General features: G+C 48.6%; 1 protein-coding gene across 8 annotated transcripts in view; it reads right to left on the bottom strand.

Moving 5' to 3' along the window:
- The window catches only part of STAT1 (signal transducer and activator of transcription 1), a 533280-nt gene that overhangs the window by 244301 nt on the left and 262436 nt on the right, over positions 1–26543 (bottom strand). For all 8 annotated transcript variants that reach the window (XM_069225879.1, XM_069225877.1, XM_069225884.1 and 5 more), the window contains 5 exons: positions 9576–9605; positions 9398–9491; positions 4144–4185; positions 3215–3298; positions 2971–3069 (listed from right to left, as the gene is read on the bottom strand). In XM_069225879.1, coding sequence (XP_069081980.1) covers positions 2971–3069; positions 3215–3298; positions 4144–4185; positions 9398–9491; positions 9576–9605 — 349 coding nt within the window. The remainder of the gene's footprint in view (positions 1–2970; positions 3070–3214; positions 3299–4143; positions 4186–9397; positions 9492–9575; positions 9606–26543) is intronic.

Here is a 26543-nt window from a genome sequence, read left to right as displayed (position 1 = left end):
GTGAACCCCCTCGTGTGCAGGAGGTTTGCCGGAGTCTGAAGGTGAGAGACGACTTTCTGGGGCAAGTGCGGCTTCAATAGCCAGTCGTCGGGGTAGAGGAAGACTGGCACCCCTAACCTGCGAAGATGAGCTGCAACCACCGCCATCACTTTCGTGAGTACCCAAGGGGCGCGGGTAAGGCCGAAGGGGAGCACGGTAAACTGAAACTGCTCGTGACCTACCACGAATCGTAGGTAACATCTATGTGCTAGCAGGATGGGGATGTGGAAATAAGCGTCCTGCAAGTCCAATGCCAGTCTTCTGGATCAGAGGCAGACAGAACCTGAGCCAGGGTGAGCATTTTGAACTTCTCCTTCATGAGGAAGTGGTTCAGGTCCTGAAGGTCTAGGATAGGATGTAAGCCCTTGTCCTTTTTCCTCACCAGACAGTAGCAGGAATAACAACCACGATCTACTTTGGGCACAGGGACCTTTTCTATAGGTCCCTTGGCCAAGAGAGATGCGACTTCCTGGCAGAGAAGTGCCAAATGTTCCTCGGGAGGCGACTGAAGGATGGAGGCATGGCTGGTGGAGCAGATTCGAAAGGGAGGGAGTAGCCCTTTCAAACGATTTGCAAAACCCATCTGTCCATAGTAATGGATTCCCAGTGGGGCAGGTGATGGCGAACCTTGCTGCCAACTGGATGGGAACGAGGGGACGAACTAGGAGGGTTTGGAGGCTGCAGCTGAGGCGGACTGTGGAGATCTCTAGTTCCCTGTCCCACACCCACGTGGGATTCCACGTCCCTGGCCACGCAGATGCTGGACAGCATGGGTGGCACGGTGGCTGGGTGGAGGATGCGACAAGGAGCCCCTTCCATGGCCACAAAAGGGGCGAAAAGCGGACTGAGGGGGCGAGGGGCAGAGGAAAGACCAAGGGACCGAGCCGTACCCCGGGAATCCTCGAATCTCTTCAAGGCCAAGTCTGCTTTGTCTCCAAAGACACAGGAGCCATCAAAGGGCATGTCCATAAGTAACTGTTGGACATCCCCAGAGTCTCAAGGCCACCGTCGTAGCAACCAATCTGCCCAGAGAATCGGTCGTGTCCAGCCCACAATGGATTGTGAACTTTGCCGCATCTCTCCCATCGTTCACAGCTTGGTAGACGATAGCACAGGCCTCCTCCAGTATCTGCAGCCAGACTTGCCAACCGTATCCCAGAAAGAGTGGGTATAGCGGCCCACAAGGCATGCAGTGTTCACAGACTGCAGAGCGAGACTGGAGGAAGAAAAACAACTTCTTACCAAACTGTTCCAGCCTTTTTGATTCCCTTTCTGGGGGTGCAGAAGGGAATGCGCCTGAAGAAGAGAAAGCCTGGATGACAAGACTCGTGGGGTGTTGGGACAGGAATTTAGGGTCGTTCGGAGCGGGCCGATGGCGGCGTGCGATAGTCCTATTCACAGGAGCCCCTGTGTTGGCTTTGGACCAGGTACCCAAAAGGACATCGGTGAGGGCATCACTGAATGGCAAAATGGGTTCTGAAGTGGAAGCCCCAGGCTGAAGCACCTCCGTCAGGAGATTAGACCTGACCTCTACAGTAGGAAGCTCAAGGCCAAGGACCTCAGCTGCCCTACTGACCACCATACCATAAGTCTCTCCCTCCGCCCTAGCCACGGTAGGAGGAGACAGCATGCCAGCATCAGGAGAAGTATCCAGGCCACTGGCGTCTCCCAATTCCTGAGCCCAGACCAAAGATGGATCATCCTGGTATTCATGAGGGTCCAGGTACCCCTCCAATCCCTCCCCAAATTCGTACCCATAGGAAAAAGGGTCAGAATCTGACCTGGGGCGAATAGGCCCCATCGAAGACAAAGGCGGCGTCGGCCGACGGCGCTCCAACTCAGAGTCATCAGGGATAAGGAGCGGGTCAACGTTGATAGTGGGCACTACCGACGTCGGGAGCGTCAACAATCGACCGGGGAAGGTCTCAAGGGGGCGACTGGTGCCAGTGCAGATCCGCGAGCGGATCCGGAGGTGACTTCGGTACCCGGAGCCAAAGCCGAAACCCGAAGGCCCCTCAACCGAACCCCTTGGGCCCGTAGGCGCTGTATCTGGGTCGGTCTGCCCAAAGATGAGGTGCATGGACTCATAGAACTCTTTAAGCTGGGCGGGGGTTGCTCCAGCTTCGGGAAACTTGGGTAAACACGGAGCCGACCCAGACGCAGGCTCCGAGGACTGAGGCCTTGAGCGCCGACGCTCTTCCTGCGTCGCGTCAGCCGAGCGACGGGGCAAAGTCGGAGAGCGATGAGATCTCTTTGACTTCTTCTTACCTGTACCCGAGGATTCAGAAGAAGACGAGTGGTGATGGCTCCGCGAACGGTCTTGAGATCTTCGTCTCGATTGAGACCGTGACTTATGAGGAGTCGAGTGCCGCTCCCTCAAAGCCTTCGGGTGAATGGCCCGGCACTCTGAGCACGACTTCGGGTCGTGGTCACGCTCGAGACACCACAGACAAACCCGATGAGGATCTGTCACCGACATCGTGCTTGAAACCAGTCTTTGTGGACATCCTTGATGCACCAAAAGTTCTCACAAAATCTCGACAATGTGGTCGAAGTCGGTCAAAAAAAGACCAGGGTAGGTCTTCTCCAGATAAGCATGTGGCGCGGAAAGAATAGAACTGATGTCACTGCGTGTAGGCGACGTTTATATACTACTCCCGAAGTTATCACGGCGACTATGACGCCAACAACGCCCGCGGAGTCGACCGACACCACCTACCATCGTGCAAGGGTATTACTCGAAGAAAAATCTCTGGATCCAGTCTGACGCCTGGGGGAAATTCTATGGTAAGGAATCTGCAACTAGAAGTCTCTATCAGATATCCTATGTTTGCATTACACCTACAAAGAAAACAATGTTTAAACAAAAGGCACAAACAGAACATTACTTTCAAGTCAAGCTTATTTAACAGCAGGGATGGGGAAAGATACCTTGGGCTCACTTGTCAGCATGTTGTACCACAGAATAGAGGCCCATCCACTGGGAAGCTGGCTAACATTTGAGATCACCACAATAGGCAGAGAGGTTATCTAAAAATGAGAAAGTAGCTATGAATCATCATGATAAGAGATTATTTATCTTTAAAAGACACATTAATTAGCTTTAAAAAAAATCAATAAGTATGAATTCAAATGCACATTATGTAAATTTGAATCAATTTACGAAATGGCTTACCTCTAAATCTATCACCAAACCAGGCTGGCACAACTGTGTCTCAAAACTGAGGGAATGAAGCTCTTCTGTAACGATGAGTGGACCCTACATGAAAGAGAAGATGTTCAGAAGGAAACTGAGGTGATAAAAGCATGAAAGGAACATTTACCCAGCACAATAACAGAATTCACAGAGATGGGTGGAGATCCTTAAAGGCAAGCTCTATAACAGAATACATAATTTTCTGCAAGCTGCAAAATCACACTAACTTTCACTGTTCTAAGAAAGAAAGTGAGAGATGGTAGAATACATTACCTTTCGAGACCAAGTTATTATTCAGTTCAGATGTAAGCAGTTAGAACTAGGAAGACTGCTTAATTAAACTCTTTACTCGTCACTTATTTAGAAACCCATTTTCACTTCTGAAAACGCAACAAATTAGAGGGAGCTAGAAGGGAAGCTTAGTTCCAGGTAAGGACTGATCAATGTTTTTAGGCACTTTTAATGCAATTGCATCTGTTACTCATAAAGATGCCATCTCACCGACAAAGCAAAAATGACCACATCTCAAAGACGTATAACAATCTGAGATTATTTTTTCTATGTTAGGGTCAAGTTTGCCCTCTATTTTCTTCTTTAATGGCATGTATTTTGTTTCTGCAAGGACACAGGATATTATATTTATTTTATAGATATTGCCTGTACATATGGTGCTTTTAAAAGACTAGAAGTGCCACTGCAGCAATTATAATCTCCTTTCAGAGTGTGAGGGACAAAATAATACTACACATGATAGATAGGGCAATATGCTTTACAGTAACTAAACAGGTAATGACAATTAATAGTTTTAATTTTACTCACAGATCAGGTATCCCTTTATCAGGGTACATTAGATAGTTTTCTCAGTAAATCTGAGGAAGCAATGTAAAGAGCGGCACCACAAATGTTACCTCATTAGTTCTGGTCCCAGCATTTTTCTGCTCCTTGAGTTGCTGAAAATACAAAGAAATTAACATTCTGATGTACCATTGGTACAATGTTATATATAAAATGTTAATTTGTGACAGCAATTTGTATTTTCACAATGATGACATCTGAAGAGACACCTTAACTGCGAACAAAGAACGACTAAAACACCGAACACCATACCTTAACCACAAAATAACCTGACAATTAATACTTATGTAATTGTTAATAAAGAATCAAACACAAACTAGTAATAGTAAGAAGTTTGGCAAAAACAAAGAATAACTAAGGAGCATCGAGAAAGAAGGCACCATAGGAACTAGATGACAAACATTAGAAAAGTTAACAGGTCTTACTCATAACATCAACTGACTTTGCCCATGTTTTTTCCCCACCCAAGATGGCTTGTGTGCCTGCACGGGGTCAATCTTAACATTCTAAGATGACCAGATATGCATATTTGCATGCACGGGTGGACATCTGGGGGTGTGGCCAACATGGCAACTGTTTAAAACATGTTTTGTGCTTCTCCGTTCACCCAAAGCAGTAAGTAAGCAAAGGGTGGTGGAGCTTGGCTGCAAGCTGTGTGGGGGCCCTCATGAGTGCTACCATGGGTGCCAAGAAGTAAATGTGAGCGGAGTGTGGATGCCTCCAACTTTTAGGAGCTCCTGGCATGGCTGGCTTAAGACTGTGCCTAATCAAGACGGCAACTGTGAAAATCTGGAGAGCGTTAATGATCCAAAGAGGCCTGGAGAATGGACTGGATGGCTTTCGCTGACGGCATTAGATCCCTTGTGCACCATAATGCCTGCCATTGGTGTCCACTAACAGACCCTCCCCAACCTGGGACGTAGGTGCTGGAGGCTGCAATGTTCCCCATGCTTACCCCGATTAGCAAACAAGGATAAGGCTCCCCACATGCCTCCCATTACAAGCTGAACCTCAATACCTTGATGGCGGTCCTGGATCTGGATGTCCTGCACCAGTAGTCGCTACAAATAGGGCAGAGACACCATGAGCAAGAGCTGCAGAGACACAATGGAGCAAGGCCCTACCAAAGCACAAATGTATCCTCCTGCTTGCCCACTGCTTCAACAGGATAGTGCATAGTCCCAAATAAAACTTGGTATACGTCGAGCTCCTGGTGGCACTCTGAAGTTGCATATTAGATGTCACCGGACAGCAGGGTCCCCATGAGTCACAGGTCTGGTTATGCATTGCAAGGTGGAGGTACACAAATCCCTGTGATGAACTGTACAGAGCCAAGGCTAAACCACACACATCTGAAATAATATTGAGGCTCCACCCTGACAATATCTACCAAACAAAGTGAGGCATAGCAAAGTCGTGTGCAGAGACACTGTGATCCTGGGACTCAAGTAAGAAATAACTAAGGCCCCCATTCCAACATTGACGGGCGGCGGAGGCCGCCCGCTAATGTTGCGCGGCAGAAATACCGCTCCGCGGTCCAGAGACCGCGGAGGGTATTCCAAGTTTTCCCCTGGGCTGGCGGGCGGCCGCCGAAAGGCCGCCCGCCAGCCCAGGGGAAAACAACCTTCCCACGATGAAGCCGGCTCGTAATCGAGCCGGCGGAGTGGGAAGGTGCGACGGGTGCTACTGCACCCGTCGCGTATTTCACTGAATGACCCCCTAAATGTATAATATATCTTAGAAACAAGATGCACAGAACCAAGAGTGAGGCTCTACTCTTTCGAACTGACAGGGTTGATTGCCCCCATCTCATTAGTACTTGGCAGCAGGTTTTGCCAGTGGATATTATGCAGATATAGCTCTCCAAGAGCAATGGTACAGGTAAATTGTCCTTGCTCTATATCCTTCACCATACGAGGGGAAAGACCCAGGGTTTTCCACTATCTTCTCGTCTCTCCTCTTTGCTCTCTACATGGACCCTCTGGCACAACAAGTTAGGGACAACCCATTTATTTCTGAGGTTGTTTTTGATTGGGAAACCTATACCATAAGCCTCTAGGTTGACGATGCAACAGTGGGGGCTAGACTTTACACTCTATGCCCACCCTGAAAGAGGCACCCAATGCTTTGAACTATCCCTGATTTTAAATTACCTTCAGAAATTGAAATTTTTAAATCTCACAGTCTCACCGTTTTAACAACAACATCTTTATGCCCAATAACCAACAACTTGGGAGGAGACCTCCATTGGATACCCGGGCTTACAAATTGTCACAACTGCTCTAATTATCGTTTGCTACCTCAACAGCTGAAACAAGACCTATATAGCAGCAATGCAAACTGTCCTTGTTAGCACAAATTGCTTTTTTATAAATTAACACTTTGCCTAAAATCCTGTTTCTGTTTAAGACGCTTCCACTGCAACCCATATCCCCAAAACATTAAAGACTATACAAATGAAACCAAACAGATGTGTGTGGGAGGAAGGAACACATGCAAGCACCAAAACAAGATTTACCGACCTGTAACCGAGGGGGAACTTGAAGTTCCTATCATTATCCAGTATTATCAGGCAGCTCACCCATTCTATGGTAGAACGGAGCAGGGCAGAAACTGAAAATCACTGGTGTTTCATGGACAGGTAATTGTGGACACACATATGGAAGGTTCCCTCTCTTCAGCGGAAACATAGGGCCTAGGGTCTACACTCAAGAACAAGATACAGGGCAAGAGAGACTTAACAATGTTTCCATTGCCAATGCCACTAATCATCTATTTCCTGACTTCATTCCGGTCCTGCATGACAACTGCTTCTTCAGCTGGCAGCGTACTGGCTGCCAAAGAATAGCTGTCATTTGAACATGGAAGAGACTGTGGGTTGTCTGAGTCAAACCTGCACCAAGCCCTTGTCTCACTTAGGAGGTCAGAACACACTAACTGGCTGCATAAACTTTGGCATTTACTGAGAATGGAGGAGCAGTCAGAGCAGGAGGTTTAGGGGGGCAGGTAAGTAATTCTTTAAAAGAAAGAATATGGATGTGAAAGGAGATAGAGTAGAAGGAAACGGAGAGAAAATAATCCCTCATGTACTGCAATGCACGGTCCTGAGGTAAGCAGCTTATGGATAGAATTCTTCCAGTAAAAATACAAAAGACTGAAATGTTTGTTGGGAACGACAAACACAAGAATATGGTGGAAAGCCACAGAATCAGAAGCAGGAAACTAAGACAGACAAGAAAGGCATCAACTCATGAAAATGCATAGACACAAGGTCCACTCTCAGTCTATACTGGATAGAATAAGTATATTGCTTATATGCATCCAAAGTACTTTTTAGGGTAAACCTAAAATTACTACTTAAAATAAACATAACATTTGCAAACACATAGAGGCCATAAACACAAATAGTGGCAGGAAAAACAGCTATGTAATTAAATAAGGCAATTAACATTAAGGAAATGGACAACTGGAGATGCTCTAACCCACCTGGCCAGATCAAGGTGGCTACAAGGTAATTCATCAAGTTGGGGCAGCAGCAAAGAAAATCTGCATCCTCCTATTGAAATTAACCAAATATATATTGGTAATAAAATGTAACTTGAGTACAGTGTTGAGTCCCAGAACAACCCTCTTCTCTTCAATGGAATGCCCGCGCTGTATGGAGCTCGAGGAAAATCTAGCACATGTTCTGGAACTGTCCAACGGCTAACAATCTGTGGCTGGTAGTTACGAACAAACTCACGTCCCTCATCGGTACCACTAACTTTCACGCTATATTTGCTCAGTTGCCTGCTTGGATTACACAGAAAGAAATGGATGGAGGTGCAACCACGCAGTTCATAGACTTGGCAATGCTAATGACCCGCAGACTGATAGACATGCATTAGAAGGCCGTGGCATTGCCTGCGGTGAAGCGTTGGAGTGCAGAGTCGCTTAAGTGGTTTAGGGCAGAGGCGATAGCATTGAGGCGAGAAGAGGCCTATAGCAACGGACTGGGAAGAGCTATTAGATGTACTGAAGGCACCCACTGAAGGTTGCGGTGTAAGAAAATACATCATGTTGACCAAGTATAGTGGGGATTCCTTCCCATCAGGGAATGATTTTCACCTCATAGATGGGTTGGGGGACCATGGTGAAAAGCTGTGTTGTGGGATCTACTCCAAGAGGCGATACATGCTAATACACAAGGGGATTGTGAATGGGGGCTCAAGTATCTTAGGATGGCTGGGCCTCTCCCACCATGAAGGGATACCCTGTACATGACGACTGAGAGTGTGGCTTACTGTTTAGTTTTGTTCTCTGCTCTTTATTCCTTAACATCTTGCGAGCATGTAACTCCTACACCCACAGAAATGGCACATTATGATATCATAGATTATGTTGGCAAATTTATTCCCATTGAGAAATGTGTCCGGCTGGCAAGAGCTGGCAAAACCGCTGCAAAATGTATGTGACATATGCTAAAAAAGATGGTTCAAAAAAAATGTACAGAATGGAAAACATTCAAAGGCATAGTGGCACACTGTCAAAGGTATGCAGAGGACTTTTGCTCTAACATAGGAGTCAAAGTTTTCACACATGTTGAGCAATCTCACCTTCTTTTTTCGTGGATCAAAGTGGCAAGAAAAGTTCCATGAGAATGGTAGAGACACATATTGTGTATGGCGAGTCAAGAACATAACAGAGATGGTTCAGCCCCAGATCCACAAGTTTAGTAATGGAACAGGAGCAAATATGAGGAATTCTTCTGAGAGCCTGTCTGTTTTTTGAAATGCCAAAGGTTGTAAGGTTTTTATTCTAAAATGTCTCAGGGACATTCTGAAGCAAGATCATACATTTAAACAAATGACTCTTTAAACCTTAAGACAGTCTACCAGGAAATAGGTTTTTATAATATCAAAACAGTCCCCAGTAATGTCGAACTGATCTTTTAATTATTTTTAAGGAATGTATAACTGTCAGCTAATTTATTCTTATATTTGCAATCCTCCACTATTCTCTTGTGAAGCTAGGTTATTGAAATGCTCTATTGGTGTACATTCTTTCCTGCTACCAAAAAAACATGCCCTATCTCTAACTGAATGACACTTAGCAGTTTAAAGTGCTTCTGATGTATCCCTTTAACATTTCTCTGCAATCAGGGCTGGTGTATGCTCACTGGAGACATACACCAAGTACCCTGTTTAGTGTGAAGAGACTCTTCAAACTAATTTCTTCCTGTTTCTTGTAAAAAAAGGTGCCAATACTGTTTATCTTTATAGCTCTCTATTCTAATGTCATGTCATATCAACAAAGTTTGTTCCTTACCAGATGCCTGAACTCTGCTGCTAAGCTTCCATTCGTTGATTCTTCCATATTCATTACTTTTGTGTTTGTTCCCAAGATATTAAATTTTCTGAATCTATAAACAGGGAGAAAGGGGAGTTTAGTTAAATGTTGAAGTACTAGACAAATGGAAAGGTAAAGCAATACACAAAGTACTTACCCTTTAACTGTGTTTCTTTCATTTACATCCCTGAAACAGAAACAGAGAGAATTAGGATGAGGAAAGGAAAAATATATTTCTGCTCTGTCAACCAAATTAACTGACATTTAAAGCAGACGCCACAAAGCAAGGTTCTTGAGGGGATTGGTAAGCTTAGAAAATATCTTACCTCAGATGATATAGCTAAAATAAAGTTGATGGCCATATTCCATTAACACTAGGCAATTAAAGTAAATGAAGGACTGTTTCAACTTAGATGCCAGGTTAAAATAAGACCGCTGTTTGCTAAGCACATATACTGTATATGGGGATCACCGCAGAATCCAACATATCTATGTTTGGCATTTTTAGAATTAAAGAAATACATACATTTGACTGAATAAAGTGCAACAAATGCAAGAAATAGGATTGCTAAAAAGAAGACAAAAAATCAAAATGGGTTTCTGGGATCACTGTTTATAGGTGTGTGTCTGTTTAGCAAATGAAAAACTGATATCTAATTCATCTCTATGAGATTTGAAAGTGTAAAAACAATGTTGATCATTTACATAAGGAAAGTTTGAGTGGCCTAACATCAGGAGGAAGCGATGCATACGTTTGGGTAAATCTTAATATTTTATCAATTTTTTGAGTGGTTATTGATTAGCAAAATACAAATGTGGGGTAAAGATAGATAAAAGAAGATTTGTCAGTAACTATGAACTATGGATAAAAAAAAATCTAATATTTGCTTAAAGAATGTTTCTGAGATATAACAAATTCCAGAACAAATTTGTATGAATCTAAACATTACAGCACTTGTTAAGCCCCATTGATAAGCAATTGTTGCAAAGGTTAGGAAACGTGGATTTAGGTAAAAAGATCGATGCTGTGAATTAGAATTTTACAAATAATTTTGAAAGGCACTTTAAAAAAATCTTTTCATATGTATTCCAGATCTTAAGGCACTGATTACGAGTGTGGCGGTCTGAGGACCGCCACACTTGTGGTGACATTCGGACTGCCGCACTCCAGGCAGTTCGACCTCCATATTACAACCTTGGCGGGCAGACCCGTCTGAAGAGCGATGTCCCCGTCAGGAACATGGTTCCCGACGTGGTTACGGCAGTCTGAATTGTACTCAGCCAGAGCAGCGCTGAATTCAGCACAGCCTGGCTGAGTACAGCTCGGATTTCCAATAGCCTTCTCATTGCAGGGTCCCTGCCATGAGTAGGCTGGCGAAAAGCCAGTGCCGGGTGCCAAAGGGTGACCTCTGTACTGCCCAGCACTGTCACAATGCACACTGTCTGCTTTGCAGGCAGTGCTCATTTCGACGGTGCTGGAGTGCTTTGATATTGGTCTTTGCCCCCTTTAGGGAGCCAAGGCCAATATAGTAGCACTTTTATTGTAATATGCTTGGGGGGCGTCCTCCCCACAAGTTTAGCAGTCCTGCGGTGGGACTACCAAACTCATAATGAGGTTCTTAATCTAAACAAAACCCCACATACATAATGAGTCTAGCAGAACAGCAGGAATTCCTGGTAAAGAAACCAACTGACATCTCACCTCCTAACAAATTATATTTGATCACTAGTTATAACAATCAAAATACAAAATATGGGCACCCCACTGTAAACACCAGCAGAAACTATGCCTTCAGGAAGAAATATGCAATTAAATGACATTCATTTTATGTAGCTAGCTAGCACTGCATTCTCAGCATCAGGGAGTTATGTGGATGTAAAGAGTATTCAAAGGACATGAGAAATGGGTCAATTTGTCATAAATGAGCCAATAAAGCACGGAATGGATTTAACAGGGATATCTTTAAAACACACGACAGTTGCTTAGGGGAAGAAGGTGAGTGTTTGCTAGTAGCCACAAATCGGAAACGGCATAGTGTAAGGAAATGCCTCCTTGGCATGGTTACCCCCTGACTTTTTGCCTTTGCTGATGCCAAGTTATGATTTGAAAGTGTGCTGAGGCCTGCTAACCAGGCCCCAGCACCAGTGTTCTTTCCCTAAACCTGTACCTTTGTCTCCACAATTGGCACACCCTGGCATCCAGGTAAGCCCCTTGTAACTGGTACCCCTGGTACCAAGGGCCCTGATGCCAGGGAAGGTCTCTAAGGGCTGCAGCATGTCTTATGCCACCCTAGGGACCCCTCACTCAGCACAGACACACTGCTTGCCAGCTTGTGTGTGCTGGTGGGGAGAAAATGACTAAGTCGACATGGCACTCCCCTCAGGGTGCCATGCCAACCACACACTGCCTATGGCATAGATAAGTCACCCCTCTAGCAGGCCTTACAGTCCTAAGGCAGGGTGTACTATACCACAGGTGAGGTCATAGGTGCATGAGCACTATGCCCCTACAGTGTCTAAGCAAAACCTTAGACATTGTAAGTGCAGGGTATCCATAAGAGTATATGGTCTGGGAGTCGGTCATACACGAACTCCACAGCACCATAATGGCTACACTGAAAACTGGGAAGTTAGGTATCAAACTTCTCAGCACAATAAATGCACACTGATGCCAGTGTACATTTTATTGTGAAATACACCCAGAGGGCATCTTAGAGATGCCCCCTGAAAACATACCCGACTTCCAGTGTGGGCTGACTAGTTTTGCCAGCCTGCCACACACCAGACATGTTGCTGGCCACATGGGGAGAGTGCCTTTGTCACTCTGTGGCTAGTAACAAAGCCTGTACTGGGTGGAGGTGCTTCTCACCTCCCCCTGCAGGAACTGTAACACCTGGCGGTGAGCCTCAAAGGCTCACCCCCTTTGTTACAGCGCCACAGGGCATCCCAGCTAGTCGAGATGCCCGCCCCCTCCGGCCACGGCCCCACTTTTGGCGGCAAGGCCAGAGGAAATAATGAGAAAAACAAGGAGGAGTCACTGGCCAGTCAGGACAGCCCCTAAGGTGTCCTGAGCTGAGGTGACTCTGACTTGTAGAAATCCTCCAGCTTGCAGATGGAGGATTCCCCCGTTAGGTTTCGGGATGTGCCCCCCTCCCCTCAGGGAGGAGGCACAAAGAGGGTGTAGCAATCCTCAGGGCTAGTAGCCATTGGCTACTAACCTCCCAGACCTAAACACACCCCTAAATTGAGTATTTAGGGGCCCTCAGAACCAAGCAAGAGAGATTCCTGCAACCTGAAGACAAAGAAGGACTGCTGACCTGAAGCCCTGCAGGGAAGATGGAGACACCAACTGCTTTGGCCCCAGCCCTACCGGCCTGTCTCCCCACTTCAAGAAAAACTGCAACAGCGACGCGTCCCCCAGGGTCCAGCGACCTCTGAAGCCTCAGAGGACTTCCCTGCATCTAAAAGGACCAAGAACTCCCGAGGACAGCGGCCCTGTTCCACAAAGACTGCAACTTTGCAACAAAGAAGCAACTTTTAAAGACCACACGTTTCCCGCCGGAAGCGTGAGACTTTCCACTCTGCACCAGACGCCCCCGGCTCGACCTGCGGAAAACCAACACTACAGGGAGGACTCCCCGGCGACTGCGAGCCCGTGAGTAGCCAGAGTTGACCCCTCTGAGCCCCCACAGCAACGCCTGCAGAGGGAATCCAGAGGCTCCCCCTGACCACGACTGCTTGCTTCAAAGAGCCCGACGCCTGGTAAACACACTGCACCCGCAGCCCCCAGGACCTGAAGGATCCGACCTCCAGTGCAGGAGCGACCCCCAGGTGGCCCTCTCCCTTGTCCAGGTGGTGGCTTCCCCGAGAAGCCCCCCCTTGCCTGCCTGCATCGCTCAAGAGACCCCTGGGTCTCCCATTGAAACCTATTGCAAACCCGACGCCTGTTTGCACTCTGCACCTGGCCGCCCCTGTGCTGCTGAGGGTGTACTTTTTGTGCTGACTTATGTCCCCCCCGGTGCCCTACAAAACCCCCCTAGTCTGCCCTCTGAAGTTGCGGGTACTTACCTGCTGGCAGACTGGAACCAGGGCACCCCCTTCTCCATTGAAGCCTATGTGTTTTGGGCACCACTTTGACCTCTGCACCTGACCGGCCCTGAGCTGCTGGTGTGGTAACTTTGGGGTTGCCCTGAACCCCCAACGGTGGGCTACATTGGACGGGCGGGCGAACTGCCAGGAACAGGATGGCGGTATGGGGTGTCAGAATCCCCATGGCGGCGCAGCAAGCTGCGCCGCCATGGCGGATTCCCATGGGCAGCGGAAAGTCGGCAGTACACCGCCGGCTTTCCGCTTCTGGCCGCAGCTGTACCGCCGCGGTCAGAATGCCCGGCGGAGCACCGCCAGCCTGTTGGCGGTGCTACCGCCAACCTCCGCCATGGCGGTATTTACCGCCAGGGTCAGAATGACCCCCAAAATGTCTACAACAGAAGAGATAGTGATGGGACTCAACCTCACCCCTTACCTGCATCTTAGGATGTCAAGAGTTAAGGTCTCTCTGCAGAATCAAAAAGATAAAAACTGGTTCAAACCCTACCAAAGTACAGCTCCAGGAGCTTTTAGCAGAGTTTGCTAAAAACAACCCCTCTGATGATGGCCTCACAGAGGGGGACACTAGTGATTAGGAGGAACTCCCACCTCCAGTCCTAGATAGGGAGACCAGGGTTTCTCCAACCCTGACTCCACAAGTGATAGTCAGAGATGCTGCTTCTCTCACAGGAGAGTCCAGCAACTCTGGAAGCATTGAGGGCAGCCTCAATGAACATGACCTCCTGCTAGCCAGGATGTCCAAAAGATTGGCTTTGGAAAGACAAATCCTAGCTGTAGAAAGGGAAAGACAAGAGATGGGCTTAGGTCCCATCAATAGTGGCAGCAATTTAAATAGGGTCAGAGATTCTCCTGACATGCTAAAAATCCCCAAAGGGATTGTAACTAAATATGAATATGGTGATGACATCACCAAATGGTTCACAGCTTTTGAGAGGGTTTGTGCAACCAGAAAAGTAAACAGATCTCACTGGGGTGCTCTCCTTTGGGAAATGTTCACTGGAAAGTGTAGGGATAGACTCCTCACACTCTCTGGAAAAGATGCAGAATCCTATGACCTCATGAAGGCTACCCGGATTGAGGGCTTTGGATTCTCAACTGAGGAGTACAGGATTAGGTTCAGGGGGGCTCAAAAATCCTCGAGCCAGACCTGGGTTGATTTTGTTGACTTCTCAGTCAAAACACTGGATGGTTGGATTAATGGCAGTGGTGTAAATGATTATGATGGGCTATACAATCTGTTTATGAAAGAACACCTGTTAAGTAATTGTTTCAATGATAAACTGCATCAGCATCTGGTAGACCTAGGACCAATTTCTCCCCAAGAATTGGGAAAGAATGCGGACCACTGGGTCAAGATTACGGTGACCAAGACTTCCACAGGGGGTGACCAAAAGAAAGGGGTCACAATGGCTCCCCAGGGAAAGAGTGTTGAGACATCCAAGGGTAAAAGTAAAGAGTCTTCTACAGGGCCCCAAAAACCTGCTCAGGAAGGAGGGTCCAAAACCTCTTCATAATCCAATTTTGGGTACAAGGGTAAAAACTTTGATCCCAAGAAGGCCTGGTGTATCAGCAGGGACACCAAACTGGAGACAAGGCCTGTCCCAAGAAAGGTTCCACTTCAAACTCTACTCCAGTTAGCACTGGAATAGCCAGTCTCCAGGTGGGATCAACAGTGTGCCCAGAGCAAATCAGGGTTCACACTGAAGCTACATTAGTTTCTGAGGGTGGGGTGGACTTAGCCACACTGGCTGCCTGGCCCCCTAATATGCAAAAATACAGGCAGCAACTTTTAATTAATGGGACTAGTGTAGAAGGCCTGAGGGATACAGGTGCCAGTGTCACCATGGTGACAGAGAAACTGGTTTCCCCAGGATAATATCTGACTGGACAAACTTATCCAGTCACCAACGCTGACAATCAGACTAAAGTACATCCCATGGCTATGGTAACTTTAGAATGGGGAGGGGTCAATGGCCTGAAACAGGCAGTAGTCTCCTCAAATATCCCTGTAGACTGTTTGTTTGGAAATGACCTGGAGTCCTCAGCATGGGCTGAGGTAGAACTCAAAACCCATGCAGCCATGCTGGGTATCCTTGAACTGTTGTGTGTCAAGACAAGGGCACAGTGCAAAGCTCAGGGTGAAAAAGTGGTGTTGGAGCCTGGAATAATGTCCCAACACTCCAAGAGGAAAGGAAAGAAGACTGGTGAACCAGTTTCAACACAACAAAAGAAAGGAAACCTCTTTTCCCAGGAAAAAGTTCTGCCCTCTGAGGGAACTGAGCCCATGGAGTTGGAACCTTATCAGGTTGAACTCTTAGGCCCAGGGGGACCCATAAGGGAACAGTTGTGTAAGGGGCAAGAAACATGTCCCTCTCTTGAAGGCCTTAGGCAGCAAGCTGCTGAAGACACCAAAGGAAAAATCACTGGAACACATACGAACCGCCATTTGGCCGCCACGCAGCCAAAATAGCACTGCCGGCATTCCAACCTTCCCGCCCGCCGGCCCAGCGGGAAGGATGCCTGCAACACAGAAGCCGGCTCCAAACGGAGCCGGCGGTGTTGCGGGCGTGCGACGGGTGCAGTTGCACCCGTCGTGCTTTTCACTGTCTGCTAGGCAGACAGTGAAAAGCTTCATGGGGCCCTGTTAGGGGCCCCTGCACTGCCCATGCCAGTGGCATGGGCAGTGCAGGGGCCCCCATGGGCCCCAGGACACCCGTTACCGCCAGCCTCTTCCTGGCGGTGAAAACCGCCAGAAACAGGCTGGCGGTAAAGGGGTCAGAATCCCCATGCTGCCACGGCGGGTTCGCCCAGCTAGGGCAAAAACGGCGGGAAACCGCCGGCCCCGGTTTTCTGACCGCGGCTTTACCGCCGCGGTCAGAATGGGCTTGGAAGCACCGCCAGCCTGTTGGCGGTGCTTCCGTCATTCGTGACCCTGGCGGTCTTGGACCGCCAGGGTCAGAATGACCCCCATAGAGTCTATTGGGAAGATGGACTCCTCTACACTGAGGCAAGAGATCCCAAACCTGGTGCCACTAGGAGAGTGGTAATGCCTCAGGAGTTTAGGAAATTCATTCTGACCTTAGCTCATGATATCCCACTTGCTGGACATTTGGGACAAACCAAGACTTGGGAGAGGTTAGTCAACCATTTCTATTGGCCCAACATGTCCCAGAAAGTAAAGGAGTTTTGTGTCTCCTGTGCCACCTGTCAAGCCAGTGGTAAGACAGGTGGACATCCAAAGGCCCCCCTCATTCCACTTCCAGTGGTGGGGGTCCCCTTTGAAAGAGTGGGTGTGGACATAGTGGGTCCACTTGAACCTCCCACAGACTCAGGGAACCAGTATATCCTAGTGGTAGTGGATCATGCCACTAGGTACCCTGAAGCAATTCCCCTTCGGTCCACTACTGCCCCTGTAGTAGCTAAAGCACTCATAGGTATCTTTAACAGAGTGGGATTTTCTAAGGAGGTGGTGTCTGACAGGGGTACCAACTTCATGTCAGCATACCTGAAACACATGTGGAATGAGTGTGGGGTGACGTACAAATTCACCACACCATACCATCCACAAACCAATGGTCTTGTAGAAAGATTTAACAAGACATTGAAAGGCATGATCATGCGGCTCCCTGAAAAGCTCAAAAGGAGATGGGATGTCCTCTTGCCATGTCTGCTTTTCGCCTACAGAGAGGTGCCTCAGAAGGGAGTAGGGTTTTCCCCCTTTGAACTTCTGTTTGGCCATCCTGTCAGGGGACCACTAGCTCTTGTAAAAGAAGGCTGGGAGAGACCTCTTCATGAGCCTAAGCAAGATATAGTGGACTATGTACTAGGCCTGCGTTCCAGGATGGCAGAGTACATGGAAAAACCTTGAGGCCAGCCAACAACTCCAGAAGATGTGGTATGACCAAAAGCCTGCTATGGTTGAGTTTCAGCCAGGGCAGAAAGTCTGGGCTCTGGGGCCTGTGGCTCCCAGGGCACTTCAGGGCAGATGGAGTGGCCCTTGCCCAGTGCTAGAAAGAAAGAGTCAGGTCACCTACCTGGTAGACCTAGGCACTAGCAGGACCCCCAAAAGGGTGATCCATGTGAACCACCTCAAACTCTTTCATGACAGGGTAGATGTGAATCTGTTGATGGTGACAGATGAGGACCAGGAAGCTGAGAGTGAACCTCTCCCTGATCTCCTCTCCACTGACCCTAAAGATGGCTCAGTAGATGGAGTGATCTATTCAGACACCCTATCTGGCCAACAGCAATCTGACTGTAGGAAAGTCTTACAACAGTTTGCTGAGCTCTTTTCCCTAACCCCTGGCCAGACACACCTGTGTACCCATGATGTGGACACGGGAGACAGCATGCCTGTCAAAAACAAAATTCTCAGACAGTCTGACTAAGTTAAGGAAAGCATCAAAGTGGAAGTCCATAAGATGCTGGAATTGGGAGTCATTGAGCACTCAGATAGCCCCTGGGCTAGCCCAGTGGTCTTAGTCCCCAAACCTCACACCAAGGATGGTAAGAGAGAGATGAGGTTTTGTGTGGACTACAGAGGACTTGATTCTGTCACTAAGACAGATGCCCATCCCATTCCAAGGGCAGATGAATTGATTGACAAACTAGGTGCTGCCAGATACTTCCCTTTGACTTGACAGCAGGGTACTGGCAAATCAAAATGGCACCAGGAGCAAAAGAAAAGACAGCATTCTCCACACCTGATGGGCATTATCAGTTTACTGTTATGCCCTTTGGCTTAAACAATGCCCCTGCCACCTTGCAAAGGTTGGTGAATCAAGTCCTTGCTGGCTTGGAGTCCTTTAGTGCAGCTTATCTTGACGATATTGCTGTCTTTAGTTCCAGCTGGCAGGATCACCTGGTCCACCTGAAGAAGGTTTTGAAGGCCCTGCAAGCAGCAGGCCTCTCTATCAAGGCATCCAAATGTCAGATAGGGCAGGGAACTGTGGTTTACTTGTGACACCTTGTAGGTGGAGGCCAAGTTCAGCCACTCCAGCCCAAGATCCAGACTATTCTGGGCATTCCTTGGCTTGACTGGCTACTACAGGAGGGTTGTGAAGGGATATGGATCAATAGTGACACCCCTCACAGAACTCACCTCCAAGAAAATGCCTAAGAAGGTAAACTGGACTATAGAATGCCAACAGGCCTCTGACACCCTGAAACAAGCTATGTACACAGCACCAGTTCTAAAAGCTCCAGATTACTCCACGCAGTTCATTGTGCAGACTGATGCCTCTGAACATGGGATAGGGGCAGTTTTGTCCCAAACAAATGATGATGGCCTTGACCAGCCTGTTGCTTTCATTAGCAGGAGGTTACTCCACAGGGAGCAGCGTTGGAGTGCCATTGAGAGGGAGGCCTTTGCTGTGGTTTGGTCCCTGAAGAAGCTGAGACCATACCTCTTTGGTACTCACTTTGTAGTTCAAACTGACCACATACCTCTCAGATGGCTAATGCAAATGAAAGGTGAAAATCCAAAACTGTTGAGGTGGTCCATCTCCCTACAGGGAATGGACTTTATAGTGGAACACAGACCTGGGACTGCCCATGCCAATGCAGATGGCCTTTCCAGGTTCTTCCACAATAAAGGCTCTCTTGGGAAAGGTTAGTCTCATCCTCTTTTGTTTGGGGGGGTGGGGGGTTGTGTAAGGAAATGCCCCCTTGGCATGGTTACCCCCTGACTTTTTGCCTTTGCTGATGCCAAGTTATGATTTGAAAGCGTGCTGAGGCCTGCTAACCAGGCCCCCGCACCAGTGTTCTTTCCCTAAAACTGTACCTTTGTCTCCACAATTGGCACACCCTGGCATCCAGGTAAGCCCCTTATAACTGGTACCCCTGGTACCAAGAGCCCTGATGCCAGGGAAGATCTCTAAGGGCTGCAGCATGTCTTATGCCACCCTGGGGACCCCTCACTCAGCACAGACACACTGCTTGCCAGCTTGCGTGTGCTGGTGGGGAGAAAATGACTAAGTCGACATGGCACTCCCCTCAGGGTGCCATGCCAACCTCACACTGCCTATGGCATAGATAAGTCACCCCTCTAGCAGGCCTTACAGCCCTAAGGCAGGGTGCACTATACCACAGGTGAGGGCATAGGTGCATGAGCACTATGCCGCTACAGTGTCTAAGCAAAACCTTAGACATTGTAAGTGCAGGGTAGCCATAAGAGTATATGGTCTGGGAGTCTGTCATATACGAACTCCACAGCACCATAATGGCTACACTGAAAACTGGGAAGTTTGGTATCAAACTTCTCAGCACAATAAATGCATACTGATGCCAGTGTACATTTTATTGTGAAATACACCCAGAGGGCATCTTAGAGATGCCCCCTGAAAACATACCCGACTTCCAGTGTGGGCTGACTAGTTTTGCCAGCCTGCCCACACCAGACATGTTACTGGCCACATGGGGAGAGTGCCTTTGTCACTCTGTGGCTAGTAACAAAGCCTGTACTGGGTGGAGGTGCTTCTCACCTCCCCCTGCAGGAACTGTAACACCTGGCGGTGAGCCTCAAAGGCTCACCCCCTTTGTTACAGCGCCACAGGGCAACCCAGCTAGTGGCGCTGGGATGCCCCACTTTGGCGGCCCCACTTTTGGCGGCAAGGCCGGAGGAGATAATGAGAAAAACAAGGAGGAGTCACTGGCCAGTCAGGACAACCCCTAAGGTGTCCTGAGCTGAGGTGACTCTGACTTGTAGAAATCCTCCATCTTGCAGATGGAGGATTCTCCCAATAGGATTAGGGATGTGTCCCCCCTCCACTCAGGGAGGAGGCACAAAGAGGGTGTAGCCACCCTCAGGGCCAGTAGCCATTGGTTACTAACCTCCCAGACCTAAACACACCGCTAAATTGAGTATTTAGGGGCCCCCAGAACCAAGCAAGAGAAATTCCTGCAATCTGAAGACGAAGAAGGACTGCTGACCTGAACCCCTGCAGAGAAGACGGAAACACCAACTGCTTTGGTCCCAGCCCTACCGGCCTGTCTCCCCACTTCAAGAAAAACTGCAACAGCGACGCGTCCCCCAGGGTCCAGCGACCTCTGAAGCCTCAGAGGACTACCCGGCATCTAAAAGGACCAAGAACTCCCGAGGACAGCGGCCCTGTTCCACAAAGACTGCAACTTTGCAACAAAGAAGCAACTTTTAAAGACCACACGTTTCCCGCCGGAAGCGTGAGACTTTCCACTCTGCACCCGACGCCCCCGGCTTGACCTGCGGAAAACCAACACTACAGGGAGGACTCCCCGGCGACTGTGAGCCCGTGAGTAGCCAGAGTTGACCCCTCTGAGCACCCACAGCAACGCCTGCAGAGGGAATCCAGAGGCTCTCCCTGACCGCAACTGCCTGCTTCAAAGGACCCAACGCCTGGTAAACACACTGCACCTGCAGCCCCCAGGACCGGAAGGATCCGACCTCCAGTGCAGGAGCGACCCCCAGGAGGCCCTCTCCCTTGCCCAGGTGGTGGCTACCCCGAGGAGCCCCCCCTTGCCTGCCTGCATCGCTCAAGAGACCCCTGGGTCTCCCATTGAAACCTATTGCAAACCCGACGCCTGTTTGCACTCTGCACCTGGCCGCCCCTGTGCTGCTGAGGGTGTACTTTTTGTGTTGACTTATGTCCCCTCCGGTGCCCTACAAAACCCCCCTAGTCTGCCCTCTGAAGTTGCGGGTACTTACCTGCTGGCAGACTGGAACCAGGGCACCCCCTTCTCCATTGAAGCCTATGTGTTTTGGGCACCACTTTGACCTCTGCACCTGACCGGCCCTGAGCTGCTGGGGTGGTAACTTTGGGGTTGCCCTGAACCCCCAACGGTGGGCTACATTGGACCCAACTTTGAACCCTGTAAGTGCTTTACTTACCTGAAAAACTAACAAATACTTACCTCCCCCAGGAACTGTTGAATTTTGCACTGTATCCAATTTTAAAATAGCTTATTGCCATTTCTACCAAAACTGTACATGCTATTGTGATGATTCAAAGTTCCTAAGATACCCGAGTGAAATACCTTTCATTTAAAGTAATGTTTGTAAATCTTGAACCTGTGGTTCTTAAAATAAACTAAGAAAATATATTTTTCTATATAAAAACCTATTGGCCTGGAATTGTCTTTTGAGTGTGTTCCTCATTTATTGCCTGTGTGTGTACAACAAATGCTTAACACTACCCTCTGATAAGCCTACTGCTCAACCACACTACCACAAAATAGAGCATTAGAATGATCTCTTTTTGCCACTATCTTACCTCTAAGGGGAACTCTTGGACTCTGTGCATGCTATTTCTTACTTTGAAATAGTGCATACAGAGGCAACTTCCTACACATAGTCTCACTGAAAGGAGTTGCCCTTACAGCAGATGGCAGTATTTATAATACTATGCATGAAGAAAAATGAAGGGCATTTACACCAACTACATCACTGTACCAATGGTTGAAACTGTGATTGTTCCAATTGTGGCATGTTGGTTGATCAAGTTAAGCCTGCATTCATACTTTGAAAGAATATATTGACTATGGGGTCAAACATGCGTGCTTTGTCTTCCTTTGGATCACCACTAGTATACTGCTGATATCTGGTCAATCATAAGAATGGTGAACTTGTTTCTTCTTAAGTTATTTTTAAACCATCTTACCTATCCAGACCAGGCCAAGGTGGCTACAAGTAATTGATGTACAAGTTACTAACCTTTGGTAATGAAACATCTGGTAGAGACATATTCTAGTTGCAGATTCCTTACCTTAGAATTTCCCCCAGGCGTCAGACTGGATCCGGAGATTTTTCTTCAAGCAATACCCTTGCACGTCGGTAGGTGGCGTCGGTCGACTCCGCAAGCGTCGTTGGTGTCGTAGTCGCCGTGATGACGTCAGGACTAGTACATAGACGCCGCACTCGCGCAGTGACATCAGTTTCTTTTAACGACTTTCGACGTCAAAGCGCAGAGCCGCTAAGAACACTGAGATTGGTGCGCCAGAGCTAAGGATCTGAAAGGGGGAATCCCTGTCCCTAGAAATCAGTTCGCAAGTGGGGAGGATGGGTGGGCGGTAAGGAATCTGCAACCAGAATATGTCTCTACCAGATATTTTGTTACCGAAGGTAAGTAACTTGTACATCTGGTTGAGACTTCTAGTTGCAGATTCCTTACCTTAGAATAGATACCCAAGCACTGCCATCCTCGGTGGTGGGCTGCAAGCCAAGATCATACTAGGAAGTCCTGCAGGACCGAGCGACCAAAGTAGCCATCCCGACGGACCTGACTGTATGGTCAGTAGTGCTTAGCAAACGTGTGCAGGGACGCCCACATAGCTGTCTGGCAGATATCCAGGACAGGAACTCCACGTGCTAACACAGTGGGAGCAGCAGTTGCTCTGGTGGAATGAGCACACAAGCCCTCAAGAGGTTGCTTCTTGGCCAGAGCGGAGCACATTTTGATGCAAAGAAGCACCCATCGAGAGATGTTACACTTTTGCATCGCCTTCCCTTTTTTCGCACCCACATACCCAACGAAGAGGAAATCTTTAGTTTGATTGAGGTAGAACGCCAATGCTCTTTTTGGGTCCAGATGGTGGAGTCTCTCCTCATGGGAAGGATGTGGGGGGTGTGTAGAAAGTAGGCAGAGTGATGGACTGTCCTACATGAAAGGTGTAACCACCTTAGGAAGGAAAGAAGCCTTAGTGCGCAACACAACTTTGTCAGGGTGCACAGACAAGTATGAAGGCTTAGAGGAAAGGGCCTGGAGCTCACTCACCCTGCGTGCAGAGGTGATTGCAACAAGAAAGACAGTTTTGAAGGCGAGGAGCCATAAGGGACAATTATGCATTGTCTCAAAGGGAGTACACATCAAATAAATAAGTACAAGATTGAGGTCCCACTGAGGCGTGATAAATGGAGTGGGAGGAAATAAATGGGTGAGTCCCTTTAGGAATCTACTCACAATAGGAGATTTAAAGATTGAGAGCTCATCAGGTAGCCTAAGAAAAGCTGAAATGGCAGATAAATACCCTTTAAGGGTGCCCAAAGCAGACCCCTACTGGGCCAAAGAACGAATGAACAGAAGAACCTCGGACAAAGGGGCAGAAAGGGGGATCAACAGATTTGTTAGTATACCATGCCATAAATTTATTCCAACGACAAGCGTATACAGTTTTGGTTGAAAGACGCCTGGCTGTCAAGATATCATTGCAGACTTCGGGTGAAAGGGCAAAAGCTGTCAATGGTCGCTGCTCAATCTCCACGCATGAAGGCAGAGGTTGGACAGGTTCGGGTGAAGAACCGTCCCCTGTTGCTGTGACAGAAGATCCGCCCGAAGAGGAAGTCTGAGTGGAGGATCGATGGACATGCTCAATAGCTCTGGATACCATACCCTCCGTGCCCAGTCCAGAGCCACCAAGATGACTTGGGCCTGGTCGTTCCTGATTTTCTTGAGAACTCTGGGCAGAAGAGGTATAGGCGGAAAGCAGGCCGGAGTTCCACTCGAAAGGAAAAGCATCTCCGAGCAAGTGCCGCCTTGGAAACTCCAATGCACAAAACAGCTGACATTGCGCGTTCTCTGTGGAGGCGAACAGATCTAACCAAGTCTCTCCCCACTGCCGAAAGAGACCTTGCTCTACCCCCGGATGGAGGCGACAATTCGTGATCGGCTGTGCATAGACGGCTGAGTTTGTCCGCTTTGGCGTTGAGGGAGCCAGCCAGATGTTGAACCATCAGGGTAATGTCTTGATGTACCAGCCATGTCCAGAGGCATAGTGCCTCCTGACAAATGGTCCAGGACCCTACTCCGCCCTGTTTGTTGCAGTACCACATGGCGGTAGTATTGTCCGTGAACACATGCACCACTTTCCCTTTGAGAGAGGGAAGGAATGCTTTCAACGCGAGCCTGATCACCCGGAGCTCCAGAAGATTGATATGGAGCCCAGACTCTGCCAGAAACCAGAGTCCTCTGATCTCCGCCTCCCCCATGTGGCTGCCCCAACCCAGAAGTGATGCATCTGTCACTATAGAGAAATCTGGTTGGGGAAGGGAGAGGGATCTGCCATGGACCCAATGCAGATTCGAAAGCCACCACTGCAGGTCTTTCGCAGTCCACTCCGAGATCTGGACCATGTCGGAGAGATTCCCCTGATGCTGTGCCCACTGGAACTTCAGGTCTCACTGCAGAGCCCGCATATGCCATCTGGCATGTGTTACTAGCAGGATGCAGGAGGCCCAGCAGCCTCAGAGTCAGTCTCACCGAAACCCAAGACCGAGGCTGAAAGATCTGTATCATAGCCTGAATATCTTGGACTCGCTTTTCAGGAGGATAAGCCCAAAACTGCATTGTGTTCAGAACCGTTCCAATAAAAGGGAGCATCTGAGAGGGAGTCAGGTGTGACTTCAGCACGTTTATAGTGAACCCCAGCTTGAGCAGGAGGTTTGCCGTAGTCTGGAGGTGGGAGACGACTTTCTGGGGTGAGTCTGCCTACAACAGCCAGTTGTCGAGGCAGGGGAAGACTGAGGCCCCTAACATGCACAGATGAGCTGCAACCACTGCTATCACTTTCGTGGACACCCGAGGGGCGCTGGTAAGGCCAAAGGGGAGCACGGTAAACTGAAACTGCTTGTGACCTACCACGAATCGTAGGTAAAGTCTGTGGGCAGGCAGGATGAGGATGTGGAAATAAGCGTCCTGCAAGTCCAATGCTACCATCCAGTCTCCTGGGTCCAAGGCAGACAGAACCTGAGCCAGGGTGAGCATTTTGAATTTCTCCTTCTTGAGGAAGTAGTTTAGGTCCTGAAGGTCTAGGATAGGACGTAAACCTTCTTTGGTATCAGAAAGTAGCGGGAATAAAAACCACGACCTACTTCTGGCACAGGGACTTTTTCTATAGCTCCCTTGGCCAAGAGAGTTGCAACTTCCTGGTGGAGAAGCGCCAACTGATCCTCTGGAAAGTGACTGAAGGATGGTGGCATAGATGGTGGAGCAGATTCGAAAGGGAGGGAGTAGCCCTTTCGAACTATCTGCAAAAGCCACCTGTCTATGGTGAAGTTTTCCCAGTGGGGCAGGTCATGGTGAATCCTGCCACCAACTGGACGGGAGTGAGGGGACGGACTATGAGGGTTTGGAGGTTGCAGCAGGGGCAGAGGTGGACTGGCAAACCTCTGGTTCCCTGTACCATGGCCACGCAGAGGCTGAACAGCGTGGGCAGCATGTGGCTGGGTGGAGGACGCGACAGGGAGCCCCTTCCATGCCCACGAAAGGGGCAAAAAGCAGACTGTGGGGGGCGAGGGGCAGAGGAAAGATCGAGAGACTGAGCAGTAGCCCGGGCATCTATGAATCTCTCCAAGGTCGAGTCAGATTTGTCTCCGAAGAGACGTGAGCCATCAAAGGGCATGTGTAAGGAAATACCTTCCTTGGCATGGTTACCCCTTGACTTTTTGTCTTTTGTTGATGACAGTTATGACTGAAAGTGTGCTGGGACCCTGCTAACTAAGTCCCAGCACCAGTGTTCTTTCCCTAAACTGTACCTTTATTCCCACAATTGATACAGCCCTGGCACACAGATAAGTCCCTTGTAAATGGTACCCCTGGTACCAAGGGCCCTGTTACCAGGGAAGGTCTCTAAGAGCTGCAGCAAGTCGTATGCTATCCTGGGGACCCCTCACTCAGCACATGCACACTGCCTCACAGCTTGTGTGTGCTGGTGGGGAGAAAATGACTAAGTCGACTTGGCACTCCCCTCAGAGTGCCATGCCCACCTCTCACTGCCTGTGGCATAGGTAAGTCACCCCTCTAGCAGGCCTTACAACCCTAAGGAAGGGTGCACTATACCACAGGTGAGGGCATACGTGCATGAGCACTATGCCCCTACAATGTCTAAGCAAAACCTTAGACATTGTAAGTGCAGAGTAGCGGTAAAGAGTATATGGTCTGGGAGTTTGTCAAACACGAACTCCGTAGTTCCATAATGGCTACACTGAAATCTGGGAAGTTGGTATCAAACTTCTCAGCACAATAAATGCACACTGATACAAGTGTGGGAT

Source organism: Pleurodeles waltl, chromosome 3_1 (genome assembly GCF_031143425.1).
Source record: "Pleurodeles waltl isolate 20211129_DDA chromosome 3_1, aPleWal1.hap1.20221129, whole genome shotgun sequence".
NCBI classification, from domain to species: domain Eukaryota; kingdom Metazoa; phylum Chordata; class Amphibia; order Caudata; family Salamandridae; genus Pleurodeles; species Pleurodeles waltl.
The sequence above is the reverse complement of the archived record's forward strand: the minus strand, read 5'-3'. Positions and strand labels throughout refer to the sequence as shown.